Here is a 15,492-nt window from a genome sequence, read left to right on the forward strand (position 1 = left end):
TTCTGTGATTAGTGGTACCATCTTAAGACAGTGAATGTACTGCTAGGATGTTGCAGTTCAGTGACGAGATAGAGAGTTTTTAGTGGCAAAAACCCTGTGATCTCTGCTATTACTACGGACTCTAACTCTGGAAAAGGTGTTATCCCTGAATGATGGAAGTCAAATCAGATTCTTCAGACAGCATATTGGCACAAAGGAAATATCCTTAATAAAAGGACCTAATGACAATATGATGTAGAAAGATCCAAACAGTAATATTGAAAAGTGAAAAATATAGCTTGAGAAATAGAAATACATAGAAAAAAAATCCCAGCCATGTTGAAAACTTCTATATGTATATATATGGAGGTAAAAATGTCTGTATGTACGTACCTCTCTTCCTCAAGATTACAAAGTAGAAAAAAACTCTTACATCTAGATATCAACTAACCTATGTATTTTATTTGGGTAGCAGACAAATGTAAAACATTAGAGCACAGCAGTGGCTCTGGGCTTTTATAGGCTTTGTGTATCATTATGTGGCCTTGCAGAAAAGTGTCTCTGGGCTTTTATAGGCTTTGTGTATCATTATGTGGCCTTGCAGAAAACACTTAACCTACCCCAGTGAGTAGTTACATTATGAGATAATGGATGCCAAGTACCTGGTACCTTCTGATACTCAGTGGTTGTTCAATAATTATTCAGTCATAATTATCACTGATACCTTTTGTTTCTTTTTCAGTCTTTTTTTCTCTTTCTTCTTCTCTAAAAATTGTTCCCAGGGAGTCAGTTTATCCTTTCCTTCCAATTTGTTTTTGACCATCTCTTCTGCACTTTCTTTAAGGCCTAAAGGGAAAACACAAATAGTTTAGTTTAAAATGTTCTATTTACCAAAAAAGCTAATTTACACATATTTACCAGAGTATCAAGATAAAATCAATACTCCATTGTCACAGACTATTGTAGGATCAACCTATATCAAAGCTATTTCCCAAAAACAACAATAAACCTAACTAAATCAAACAGTTAAACCAACTCAGAAACTAGGTATATGGTCAAGCCATTAAAGAAAATTCCTTCATTTAGGCTCCAACTTCATTTCTCTATACTTAAGAAAAATTCTGGAACAAAATCATCTCAGGGTATGACTACTAATTAATTTTTGGCAACAAAAGGTAAGTAGTCTTTAACATAATTATTTCTGCTTGCTTCTGTTGCCCAAGTAAAAGCATATATTCCCTAGAAACAATGTGACTAACAAAAATTGATTAGTAAGTAATTGTAGTAATCCCTGTTGAAATATCCCAAGAAGAAAAAATTCCTCAAATTTCTCCTCAAGCACTCACTCTGTGAGGCCACATCTTTAAGTTCACAAGGACCATCAAGTTCAGATTCCACTGTGTATGGTTTAAGTTCTTTCAATGTTACTTGCTCCTATAGTTCCTCTCTAAAGATCCTTGTTCTTATATACTGTGGTTCTGGTTCATGCTTCTAGGTGGTTCCTGAAATAACCAGAGTGGGGTGAGAAGAAAGAAAAAGCCCCAAGGCTGATCTATCAGTGCATGAAGACCTCACTACTGCCAAAGTAAGGAACTGTGACCACTATGTTAACCCTTTTGATAATAAAGATGTTTGTTTCATTTTGTAGTATTTTTTGGAGGTCATGGTTTGGTTTGGGGAAAGGGGCCTTAATATTTAGAGGGCACAAAATCCACTAAAAAATTTTAATGGCATAATTCAAGAGATGAAGTCAATCCAGATCATCTTCCCAGATACACTCTAAATTCTAAGGAAGTGAAAACCATCCAAGGATATAATAATTCCTTTTTTCCCTAATTAGTATTCTTAGACTGAGAACATTCAGCATCTTGCCTAAGAACATACATTTAGGAAGCTATACGGCTAGAACTTTAACTCATTATCCTCTATACTATTACCAGGTAACATCTACAGTATTGGTTTGAAATAAAGAAATGTGGGAGTTCCTGGCGTGGCTCCGTGGTTAACGGACCTGACTAGCATCCATGAGGACACGGGTTTGATCCCTGGCCTTCATCAGTGGGTTAAGGATCCGTCGTTGCTGTGAGCTGTGGTGTGGGTCGAAGACATGGCTTGGATCCCGCGTTGCTGTGGCTGTGGTGTAGGTTGGCAGCTTCAGCTCTGATATGACCCCTAGCCTGGGAAGCTCCATATGCTGTGGGTGCAGCCCTAAAAATACAAAATACAAAACAATATAAACAAACAAAAATGTGTAGCCCATAAATTAAATCTAAAGTTTTATGTTCCTTATCTGCAAAATGAGGTTGGTCTGGATCAGAAGCACAGAAACTCCCTTTTCTCACATATACCTTTTTCCCCCTCAAAGAAAATATTTGGTAAAAGTCCAAATACACAAATCAACTAAAAGTTGTGCTTTGGGTCTTAAGCCCTAAACGACAGCATGAAACAGCTGGAACCGATGATCTCTAAGGTTTCTTCTTTGGCTTTTAAGCCAAGACTTAATCTCTACATTTCTATAACTTAGAAAAGTATTAAGGTATAAGTATACTCAAGGTCATGTGGATTTGTTTTTAAGACATACTGCTGACAGGATCTCTGATTTATTGGAGGCCAAATCAGAAACACAACTCTCAATTTAAAAATGTTTCTTATAAGAAAAACACAATTCACTTTACTAAACAGTTTTTAGGATAAATGTGAACTGTATAAAACATGTCCATATCTCTGACTGAATCAACAGTTACATGGCACCTCAGGGCATGTAAACTAGGATTCTCATTTTGGAGAAAGCAGGAAATCCTGACAAAACAAGTTGATTTCAAATAGTAAAATAAAGCAATTTAGAGATGATGTCTTGGGTCAGCACACAGTCCACTCTTAAATCCTAAATGCACAGTTTTATATTATTAAATATGGTGTTTAAATAATACTCCTTAAGACATTTATCATAATTTCCTCATACATTAAGAAAAATTTTATTGCTCCAAAATACTAAATTAAGTAATATATTTAGAAGCCCCCCCCCCCACCCAAAAGTAATTTTGATCCTTGAAACTTAAAACTCTTCTTCTAGCTTGGCATGATGTTAATAAAGTTCTATGTTATTGTCTCTTTTAGGTGACTAGAACATTGGTTTAATGTGTCTCAATATCTATGAACCAGTCCACATGTGACTGGGTCTTGACATTTCTGGGGAACATGGATACTTTGAGAATTTTATAAAAACTAAGGACTTTCTCTCTCTGAAACACTGTACCGGAAAAACTTTTATACAATGTTCAAAAGCTTATAGATACTCAATGCTCCTTTCTATGTAAGGATCCAAGGGCTACGAGTAAACATTTAGTTTTACGCATTACAGGGGCAAAATAAGTCTAGGGGAAGACAGGAGTCCCTCTCCCACAACTTCAAAAACTTACTGGCATTGACATCTGCAGGTTCTACATCATGGTTTCGCATTACAGTACCAGTGCTATTTTGGACCAGTCAGTTCTGAGCATTGTAGGATGTTTAGCAATATATCGGGGCTATCCACACTAGCTGCCAATAGCCCCAGTCATGAAAATCAAAAATCTCTGCTGACACTGCCAAATGGCCTCTTGGAGAAAAAAATCACCCCTCGTTGAGAACCACTCTTCTAGAGGATGATCAGAAGTCATTTCTGAAAAGAAGTGCTTTTTCCATTATTTGTATCACATAATGTATTATTTCATTTGGTACTTGATTATAATGTCTTTTTTCCACTTTAGAAATTTCAACTGAGTTTGCCTTTTCTTCCAACTAGAACAAAGACAGCTAAAGTCACCTCCTTTTGTATTCCATAATATTTAGCATAGTGCCAGACACAGAGTAAGTACTTAACAAGCACTTAATTGATCTGTCTTGAAGGAGGAATTCTTATTTCAAGCCAACTGTTTGATCTTTCATGTTTGGAACATATTCTCTCCAACAGAAAATGAATCAAAACTTTAGGATCTAAATAAATGGCCTTTATCCCAAAGTGGTTTATGGATTTTTTTTTTTAAAAAAAGACCTATAGCTTTAGAATAATTCATGAAACTACCATTCTCAGGAAATACTCTTCTGGTATTTAGTTTGTTTACAGCAATAAAGAAATAGTATCTTCAGTTAAAAACAGTCTATAATTTTTTTGCCTGGCTCTCACTTAATAGACCAAAATAGTAGAATGACAAACACATTGCAATGAATTAACACACTACCACGATAACTTAAAAATGCTTTGTTCTTGCTGTCATCATGAGGTCATTTAAATCTCTTGCCACAGATCACAGTTGTTTATGTTCTAAATTCTTAAAAATATGCCCATCCCAGAAGCTTCTTGGCATATGCACAAGAACATTCTTTAGACAGTTTTAGCCTCATTTGAGAGCAGCCACTATGTGACTGAAAAACAACTTCATTATAAATGTTTTTAGTTTTGTGCAAATTTGTTTTTGTAAAAATTTAAGCATATAGCCAAGGACTGCTGAATTAGTTAAAAATAAAATCAATAATCCTACAAATAAAAGGTGAAAAACTCTTTTAAAGCCAACCATGAATACAGATGACTCAATTACGACAATAATTTAAGTGCTATTCATTCAGAATTATTTTGGCAGTTTGCGTACACATGAAAATACTTTAAAATAGCCTTCGAAATCCACTAAAATAAGAATATACGTTTCTTCTGAGCTTGCTCATCTGAAATTTTGAAAAGTCCTTAAGAGGCAGGATATGAATTACTTAACTAGGTACCATAATTGATTTTGTTTATAAAAATAAAATACACATTTTAAGATTTCTCCTACAGGCTGAAACTAGCACTTTTCATTTACATGAGAACTTAGGATCCATTGAGAATATTTATGAACACTTAAGACAATCTTTATTTATGGTTGTATGTTTAAATGAGACTATGGTAACACTCAATTCCAAAAGTAGCTTTTAAAATGTAACTATCACCACCTGAACCTCCAACTTGGAATTCACTCTGGGTGTAGGGTTTTTAGAGGAAAACCACCAACCATGCCCCAAGGAACACTGACATTAAAGACACCCCTTTAAACTGGCCAGCTTTCCCCAGTGGTGTGGGGAGAGGGAAGGACACATGTACTTATTCTTAGAGCATAACTATCAATAAGTATAACTATCAATCTTTGTAATGAGGAAAATTAGCATCTGAAGTGTTTCTAACTTGGCTCATAATTCAAACTCCTGTAAATTCCAATCTCCTAAAGTCTTACAGTACCATAGTCTTTTATTCTGCACTATTTATCACAGTTACAATTTTATATTTATTGGTGTGATTTTAAAGATTATTATTAGTGGCTATCTCCCTTACTAGATTGCAAGCTCCATGACAGTAAAGGCCACAGGCTGGTATTCGCCCCCACCAATGAAGGTAACCCTATGGCTCAAGGGCCTAGTATATAGCATACACCTAATAAATGTCTGCTGAATGAATGGAAGTGCAAATGAATGGATAAATGAAACAAATGTGTTCCCAACCTTATAGAGAGGAAGTAACAATTCATGAAATTAAAAAGCAAAATAAAACTAGCCTTGGAAACAACAGTAAATAGCAAATTTTACCAATCAGCCAGACAGAGCCAAGAAATGCTCTTTGTGTGCATTTAGCACTGTTAGAATATTTTTATATCTACCATATGGAAACAATATAGACAGCTATATAATAAAGATAAAAAGGATAAGAGGGAGTTCCCATTGTGGCTCAGCAGGTTAAGAATCTGATATAGTCTCTGTGAGGATGTGGGTTCAATCCCTGGCCTCACTCAGTGGGTTAGGGATCCAGTGTTGCCTCAAGCTGCGGCACAGGTCTCAGATGAAGCTCGAATCTGGTGTTGCCATGGCTGTGGTATAGGCCAGCAGCTCCAGGTCCGATTCAACCCCTAGCCCAGGAACTTCCATATGCCGCAGGTATGGCCATAAAAAAGAAAAATAAAATAAAAGTATAGCACAGGTAAGCTACTTAAACTGGGAAAGGCTTCTCACACAACATTTAATTCTATATCTACCCAAATAGTCAATGAGGTATTTGTACAAGATACCCCCAAAGTATGTACTGAATGAATAAGTGTTAGTGCTTTTTGTTGTTGCTGTCTAAAAGCTACTTCAAGTGGGTAGCAACTGTTCTTTTCTTGCCTTAAATTTGAGCTTATCATTCTCTAACCTTTTCTGGGTCTCCTTTTACTCTCCTTTAGAATGATGCCTTCCATTTGCAAGTATATTCATTTTACTGCGCCAAGCTATCCCTGCTTCTCAGACTAAAATGTTCTTAAAAAGGTGACTTCAAATATAAGACATTTGGGCTTCATTAGGGAGCTATTGTTTCCTATATTTGTTGTACTTTATTTGTATGTTTTCTTTGCCTTTCAAGTAGTTTGTGATCACAATGTACATAATAGCAAGCTGTCCTTAATACTAACAGACTAAAATTCTGGCCAAGTCTGATGAAGCCATTCTGTTCTTTAATTTGTGGCAAAGAATACTAAAGAACTATTTGATCTATTGTTATTTTTTACATAAAATGTTAATAGAGAAGGTAGAAAATAAATGAAAACTTGAATGGCTAACACAAAGAAACAAAAGCAATTTTAGGGAATTTAGTCAAAATAAGAAAGCTCAAAAAGAGTCATAATTAGCTCAGAAGCAAGGCGTTTTGCTTGGGGACACACACTAAGATGCTATGGTCTTGTATGGTCCTTGGGTTTCTATGGGCTGCTAAACAAGGAGGCTGGAGACAAAGTTTGGAGCCTGATTATGACGGCAAATTCCATCAGAGACCACCACCATGAAACCAGGATCCCTGAGTAGATGTTGCTCCTTCTCCAACAATTCAGAAGGAACACACGCCTGTTTGGGCTTTGGCGATGGGCAGAACAAAGCAAGTAAAAACATACTTTCCCCCCAGAGATTTAGAACCACTATCCATGGTTCTAAACTATCTGTGTGGCCTCAAACACCCTAGTCCAAAAATTTGGTTTCAATTGTCCTGGATTGGAAGTGCCCTTAGGTACCTGGCAACTACTCTCTAAAAGAAGCACTTTGGACCCAAGTGTCTGAGAATTCCCATAGGTAAAGAAAGATCCAAGAACAATGAGATCACAATCAAAATTCAGTATGAACCAGAGTGAGTAGGAACAAAATAAGTCAATCTATAAAGACTATACATTTTGAAATTATCAGATACAGAGGACAAAATCAGCACATTAAAAAAAAGAGGAAATGAGAGTTCCTGTTGTGGCACAGAGGAAACGAATCCAAATAGGAGCCATGAGGCTGCAGGTTCGATCCCTGGCCTCGCTCAGCAGGTCAAGGATCCAGCATTGCCATAAGCTGTGATGTAGGTTGCAGACACAGCTCGGATCTGACGTTGTTGTGGCATAGGCTGGCGGCTATAGCTCCAATTAGATCCCTAGCCTGGGAACCTTCATATGCCGTGGGTGCAGCCCTAAAAAGACCAAAAAAAAAAAAAAAAAAAAAAAGGAAATCAAAATATTAGATTATCAAAAGTATAAAACAGATTTTGGGGAAAAAAAACTTCCAGAAATAAAAAGCGTAACTAAAATTATTAAGTCAATCAACTTACACAGCAAAATACATAGAAATAAAGACAAAAACTAATGGACTGAAAGACAGAAGAAAATTACCCAGCATGCTGCACAGATTCAAAGACAGATGAGAAGGTACCACACATATCAAATAGGATTTCCAGGAGAGAAAATGAGGAAACGGTAGTGTTTTGAGAGAAAATGATTGAGGAAGTTTTCAGAATTTTTTAAACAAGTGAAAATAAATACTAATCTTCAGGATTCTGGGTATCCAATTTATTCTAGGAAGATTGAAGCTACCAAGCAAAAAAATGACCTAGATATATACCACAGTGAAATCCTATAACACTGAAGTATTTTTAGAAGCCAGGGACAAAAGACAGCACTATGGAACAAGACCAACCCTTTCTTGACAGGGTTCAGAAGTGGGTGGTAAGACAATATCTCCTTTAGTTACACTGGCTTCCTCACCTGTAAACTCGGTCAATAGGAGTCAAGGCGAAGCCTTTTGAGTTCACAGTAAACTGTCCCTTTCCAGATTACGAGGGGACTAGCTTGCTGCATCCATGGCAACAGCAGATACCCTTCCCTCCCCTAATCCTCAACACTCAGAGCTTCACCACCAAAATATGCCTTGGACCCACCAAGAATAATCTCGGTGCCTTTTATCCCTTATTCACTTCAGACACCACAAAAATCCCCTAATCATCAGGTTCCCCCTAATCTTCCATGTTCTAATCCTCAGAAGTAAACTACATCCACTCTTCTGTCACTATCTCCCTCTCCCTTTAATTCCTTACTACCAAATTCTCTGGAATTCATAGTACATTGTCAGTAAAACTCAACTATTGTATCTCTGAACTTTTATCTTCTTGTGGGCTAACTGAAACCTGGCTTTTCCCTGAAGATACTGCACAAGGCAGCACCTCCAAGTGTTTGTTGCTGTTGGTGGTGGTGTTTGTTTTCTTCACAGAGCCCTCACACCAACTGGCCTAGAGAGAGCGTAGGCATGGGGTTGATAGTGCTCTTTATCCAGTTTTTAGAAGTCTGTTACTGGTCCAGGTTAGGCAGAGTACTGACTGACCAATAAAACAGAGAGACAACCAACAGATGCACAGAGTTTTGAAACTTTGGTGTCTGACAGGGGTAATGTGTCTGATTACTGGAGGAAAGGACAGATTATTCAATAAATGGAAGAGGATAAAAAAGATTTTCCAGGGGAGTTCCCATCTTGGCACAGTGGAAACGATTCTGACTAGGAATCATAAGGTTGCAGGTTCGATCCCTGGCCTCGCTCAGTGGGTTAAGGATCCGGCATTGCCGTGAGCTATAGTGTAGGTTGCAGACACAGATCCCGCGTTGCTGTGGCTGTGGCATAGGCCGACGGCTACAGTTCCAATTCGAGCTCTAGCCTGGGAACCTCCATATGCCGCAGGTGCAGCCCTGAAAAAAAAAAAAAAAGACAAAAAAAAAAAAATTTTCCGTGTAGAAGAAGTTAAAATTGGATTCCTACCTTACAGTACACAGCCCTCCCCCCAAAAAAAACCCACAGTCCTGATGAATCAAAGACTTAAAAGTCAAAAAATCCTAAACCTTCCTGTCTTTAGTAGAAAAGAAATGTGCACAATGGTCTTGACTGAATAGACGAGGATTTCCTAAAATAAAACAAGAAAGTACTAACTATAAAAGAAAAAATTAACTCAACAATATTAAAATCAAGAATTTCTGTTCACTGAACAAGACCTTCATGGGTAAAGCATTTCCAGAATTCACCATAGCAAACACCTAAGAACAACCCAATTGTGTATCCAATGGGAGAATAGATATGAATATTGTGGTATACAGCAGTCAAATGAATGAGCTACAGTTATGCAAATTATGGATAAATATTAGCAATACAATATTGAGTGAACCAAGAATCAGTTCCAAAGGATACAAACCCAATCCCCACCAATGAGATACAGTTCATATACCATACAATTCACCCACTGAAAGAATACAATTCAATGGTTTTTAGTATATTTGCATGCAACCATCACCACAGTCAATTTTAGAACATTTTTTTCTCCAAAAGAAACCGTATCTGTCTCCCCAGCAGGTTCCTCCCCTCACCCCCCAACCACTAATTTATTTCTTATCTCTATATATTTGCCTGTTTCGGATATTCCATATAAAATATGTGGACTTTTGTGACTGGCTTTTTTCACTTAGCATATTTTCAAGGTTCACCCAATTTACAGCATATATAAGTATTTCATTCCTTTTTATCCACCCACATTCTTTAGGAATACTTATAAATGAGATGAAAATATATATAATTGATAGCAAAGAAGTGAATGGTGGTTATTCTTAGATATAGGGAAGCAAGGGAGATCAAATACACAAACCGTAATGAGATACCATTACTTACATACTCACTGGCAAAAAAAAAATCACCTGACTATCAATTAATGGTGAGGATAAAAAGCTGTGGGAATTCACACTACTGGTTAGAGTAAAATGCTACAAGCACCTGGGGAAACAATTTGGCATGTTAATGTAATTGTGAGCATGCTATACAGCCAAGAAATTCTACATATATTCAAGAGATTCTATATATATACCTAGGTGAAAATTCCAAAATTTTTCACAAAGACTGTATTTATTAAAAACTACAAATAGCTAGCAATAGAAGAAACATATTGTGATGTATCTATAACGGAATTTTATGTAGCAGTGAAAATTAATGGACCATGTCTTCACATATGGATTATGGATAACTTTCAAAAACAGAATGTTAATAGCAAAAGGCAACTGACAGAAGAATACAGAGAGGCTACTTTTATAACCTTCAAAATTAATAAAAGCATATATAGATTTATAGGGATGTTTAGGGATGTGTGCATATGTGATAAAACTATTACACAGAAAAGGGGAATGACTAACATGAAATATGGTTTCATAGATTTTTCTAGTAGAGCAAGGAAGAGGGTATAATGGAGGAGTCTTATAGGCGACTACAGCCATTGGTAATGTTCTTTCTTTTTTTTTTAGGGCCACCCCTGCGGCATATGGAAGTTCCCAGGCTGGGGGTTAAATTGGAGCTGCAGCTGCAGGCCTACACCATGGCCACAGCCACGCCAGATCCAAATGCCATCTGTGACCTACATCACAGCTTGTGGCAACGCTGGATCCTTAACCCACTGAGCGAGGCCAGCAATTGAACCCACATCCTCATGTATATTAGTTGGGTTCTTAACCTACTGAGCCACATGGGAATTCCAGTGTTTCTTAAGCTGGGTGCACAAGTGTTCATTTTATTCTTTTTCTTTAAACTGAAAATATACATTGTGTTTACCTTTTGCATCTATGTTCCTCTTGTTCACTCTGTGACAACTGTGTGCTAAACTGGCTTTCACTGCCTTTTGTCATTTAGTCTCCATCAAAATAATAGGCACTTAAACTCAGATTTTCTGCTACAAGCCCTCCATGCTCTTTCCATGATACAGTAAATTATTAATGTTACCCCAGATTCATTTTAAGAAGGTCCCCATAAATTTCCACTGTATTTGGAAAATCCACCTACAAATTGGTGGCTTGAAATTCAGGTGTGTCTAATTGTGGTCTTCCCTGAGAGAGGTTTTGAATATAGAAGGTGTTAACATAAGGGCATTTTCAGGCTGTGGTACAACAAATATGGGAATTTTAAACAGATTAAATAACAACAAAAAACCCCTTCTTTAATAAAAAGAAAAAGAAATGAAAAACACTTCAACCTCTTCAGCATTTCAATATTTAACAACTTTTCAAGCTAGATTTTTCTTGCTGCAATCTAAGTATTTTCTTTCACATTTACTGGGGCGAGTTTATGTAAGTAAACTATAATTCTGACTATTGCTAAAAACACTTCCCAAATGACTATTAGGAAAGCAGTGCTTTCCCAACATTTTCTCCATTATGATAAATATAAAAAATAATGTTTGTACAGCACACTGTAGTAAATGGAGGAGGCAACCAAAGAGGGAAATGAAGCTGGGGGCTCTGGTTGGGCTAAAGGCTAAAGGGATCAATACTTAGGCATATCTGTAATCCACAGGTGGTAAGCTGGTTGGGAAATATCTGAAATAGAGTATCATTTGAGGTTTAATTTGTGATTAATTCAGAGTTTACTTCATTGGCAATGTCCTCCAGGACAACATTAAAAGAAATTATAGAATGAGAGTAATACAGAATGAAAATAACATTAAAATTTGGGACTTCAATGTATATCCATAACTTGTCTTATAAGCAAGCACTGTTTTTATTTTTTATTTTTTCCTTTCTTTTTTGGCTGCACCCACAGCATATGGAATTTCCTGGGCTAGGGACTGAATCTGAGCAGCTACAGCAATGCCAGATACTTAACACACGCACTGGGTCAGGGATCGAACCTTCGCCTCTGCAGTCAAATCCTTAACCTGATGCACCACAGCTGGAACTCCCAGCAAGCACTGTTTTTATTCTTAGGGATTCTCTAGTAACAGAATCTATTAAAGAAATCTATGATAGGTCGAGCATTCTTTGTGTCCAATAAGGTATAAGAATTTTAGAATCCCAACTAGCAATATGTACAGCTAGAAGCCTGCAGTGTTTCAACAGCAAATGCAAAAGCTTTCCCTTGGCTTTTTTTTTTTTTTTTTTTTTTTTTTTAAGCCTTCCCTTCAGAACAGCTTATTAATCAGAAGGCAGGCTTCTTAGACATTGTCACACATGTGACCCTGGCTGCAGACCAAAATGTTCGCATAATCTGAGAAGTCTGTGCTTCTGGCTCAAAATTATCCATCCAAAAAAATTAATTTAAAAATATTTTAAAATCTCTCTACATGCTCACAGAAAGCAGCAGCAATGAAATACATTTTTATGACTAAGCTGACAATACTTGGGAAAAGCTTTAAAGTCCAAGACAAACAGATTTCCTTAACATAGGCAAGCCATTTCTTAGAGAAGCATATACCTTCAAAGTACATGCTTCAATTTACCACTGAGGCACATCACTCCAAACACCAAGGGAACCGGCCTAAGTCAAATTGTTAGCACTCATCTTTTGACGTACACAGGATCAGATTTTCAAGTTTATGCCAAATAATTTTACAGATAAAATTTTTCCATGTCACCAAATGTGCAGACTAACAAGCTAAAGCCATACATACCTCTTGCTCATATGATGAGAACTATTCCCTACCTGCCCTCAATGAAGATTATCCTAAGAGAGGAAAGTAACTGTACATTCTTCCCCTAGTAGATTATAGCAGGCAAAGTGTTAATGTGAACTGAAAATAATATAAAGCTCTTCCCACAAGATATTTGCAGATTCAAACTGCTTAGCCACTAGTTTAAGCCACAAATATTTTTATCAGCTTTACCTTGGACCTCAAAGTTTAAAATTATCCTTGCATTATAATCAGTGAGCAACTGTCTATAGTGGTCTAACCAAAAGGGCATTGAAAATGGCTGGCAAATTCTTCAGAGCACAGGAATATGTCATATGGCCCCACAGTGGCATTAAATTTGGTATCAAACCAAAGTTCTACAGAAAGTACTTATGCTTTCTCCTTTATGTGGTTTCCAAACCTCAGTCTACTGTAGAAACTAGATGATTTTGTGTATTTTACTAGCATTTCTGAGGAGCCTTCATAAATCAAAAAATAAGAAACTCCCACTTAGCACCATGAATTGATGGAATTAATAGAACTGTTTCAAGATATGACAAAAGACATGAAGATATTCTGCTCTTAGGAATTTATCCCTAAAAAAACCCTAATATAAGGTATTATGTTATCCGTAACAGTGAAATATTAGAAAGAGCCTAAAACATAAGTCAGAAACACAATGGAATGTGATACAGACATTATGATTATAAACATTATTTAGAAACATGTAAAAATAACTATGAGAAATGAAGCAAAAAAAAGGAGAATGCAAAATAGAAGTTTAATACAATCGACTATGTGTACCCGTACAAGATTATCTATAAAAATGAATGTGTAATAGATACAACATGGAAGCAACCCGTGTCCATCAATGCAAAATGCATTGTACACACACACACACACACACACACACACACACACACACACACCCCACCCCAGAGTATTATTCAGCCTTAAGAAGGAATGAAATTCTGATTTATGCTACAGCAGGCATGAACCTTGAGGACATCCTGCTAACTGAAAGAAACCAGTGATAAAAAGAACCCCAAATAACTGTAAGATTGAACTTATATGAGATAGCGCAGCCAACCTGTGTCCTCATGGATGCTAGTCAGATTCGTTTCCACTGAGTCACAATGGGAACTCCAGTATGAATGTTCTTAACACCACTAAACTGTAATCTTAAGTTTATGCTATGTGTATTTTACCATAATAAAAAAAAATTGGGGAAAAAATCAAATATGTTAAAGTAGTATAAGGTTATATGACTTTCCGACTTTAGAAAAAAAAGAACAGCAATAATGAAACTGCTGAGAGTAGTCTGAGTGAATTCTGTCAAAATAACATATGGAACATGTGTGAGAAAAATGACAGTTTGCTAGCCAGGCAGTTAGTATACAGAATGACGACGTGGGACAACCTCAAACAGAATAGGCAAAAGTTCTGCTTTAAAGACCAAAGAATTCACAACTTCAAACAAATCAGCATAGCTGTGGGCTGTGGGAAAACAATACATGAAACACTCTCTCTGTTCTTGAACCCACTTCAGGCAGATTGTAAATCTAAAGCAAAGTCAAAAAAAGTACTACTGTCTGGAAATGGTGGCTACAGATGCAAACAGTGCAACTGACATGATACACATGAAGAGAGGGAAGGACCACATTAAGAGAATCCTCCTAGATGCTTGCAACCAGAGGTCCTTACTGATTTACATATTTAACTGGGATCCTAAAAGAGTAGACTAATAAACCTAAAACTTCAAAAAGTATGGGAATTTTTAGCACTGTGTAAAACTACTACTATTACAAAAAACATCTTCAGTTTTTGCTTCAGATCTTTTTTTTTTTAAAGCTTTTTGCAAAACTTCCTACAAAATTAAATCTTAATATTAACAGAGTAAATTATTTTTAAAATAATCTAGGAAATTCTGAGAAATTTACTGGCAACTTTAGGGAGAAAATGTGCTAGCAATGTTTTTAGATAAACCTAGCTGGTTCTCATTTTCATTACACCTTCCATACATGATTCAAATGTTGCACTTTTATTTTTTTTTAAATAGCAAGAGGTTTCTGCGTATTACCTTACAAGGCCCTTAAATCCAGCAGTTAACTGGATAATTTAAAAAAGGGATGCACAGCTAAGTTTTAAAATTTGAGCCACGTACTAGCTGTGTACAAGTTATGATAGTGTACTGCAAACTGGCTTCTTCCCCATTACCAAAACATAAAGCAAACTGCAAATTCTTTTTAGCTTATTTTAAGTTCAGTTTTCCATTTAGCGCTCTCTTGTACACTGAACTCAAAATTTTAAACATCTGGTTATTTTAAAAAAGTTCTGACCAAAAAAACATTTTTGTGACTCTATTTCAAATAATGGATACACTGGCAATAAAATGAAATAGAGATATAGCCAAAAGTAAATAGTGAACATGTTTTGAGATGTCTGAAAATTAAAGTGTTTGAAACTGAGCTGCTTAGCAAAATGAATGCCAACTGATTCAAAAACATTTCATTTCTAAAAGGAATGAATAAGACAATGGCACAGATACATGTCATTAATGTCTGTGTTTAAGCTGCCATTGGGTCACTGAAAAGAGAAATGGAGTTGGAATACAGGTGGGGGAAAAGAAAGCACAAAGGATAAAGAACAGATACCAGAAACAAGTTGAATTACAATTGTAAAGAGTGGAGGAAGGAGGAAGTGGGAAGGAAGAGTTGCACCCCCCATGTCCTGCCTCAATGAGTGGGAGTCAATAAAGGCTCCTTTTTGCAGGA

At 36.5% G+C, this 15,492-nt stretch overlaps 1 protein-coding gene across 1 annotated transcript in view; it reads right to left on the reverse strand.

Annotated features, from left to right (window-relative positions):
- Positions 1 to 15,492, reverse strand: part of ESF1 (ESF1 nucleolar pre-rRNA processing protein homolog) — a 61,363-nt gene that overhangs the window by 15,519 nt on the left and 30,352 nt on the right. The window contains exon 10 of the mRNA XM_001926068.6: positions 704 to 825. Coding sequence (XP_001926103.3) covers positions 704 to 825 — 122 coding nt within the window. The remainder of the gene's footprint in view (positions 1 to 703; positions 826 to 15,492) is intronic.

The sequence above is a fragment of the Sus scrofa genome, chromosome 17 (assembly GCF_000003025.6).
Source record: "Sus scrofa isolate TJ Tabasco breed Duroc chromosome 17, Sscrofa11.1, whole genome shotgun sequence".
Lineage (NCBI taxonomy): Eukaryota > Metazoa > Chordata > Mammalia > Artiodactyla > Suidae > Sus > Sus scrofa.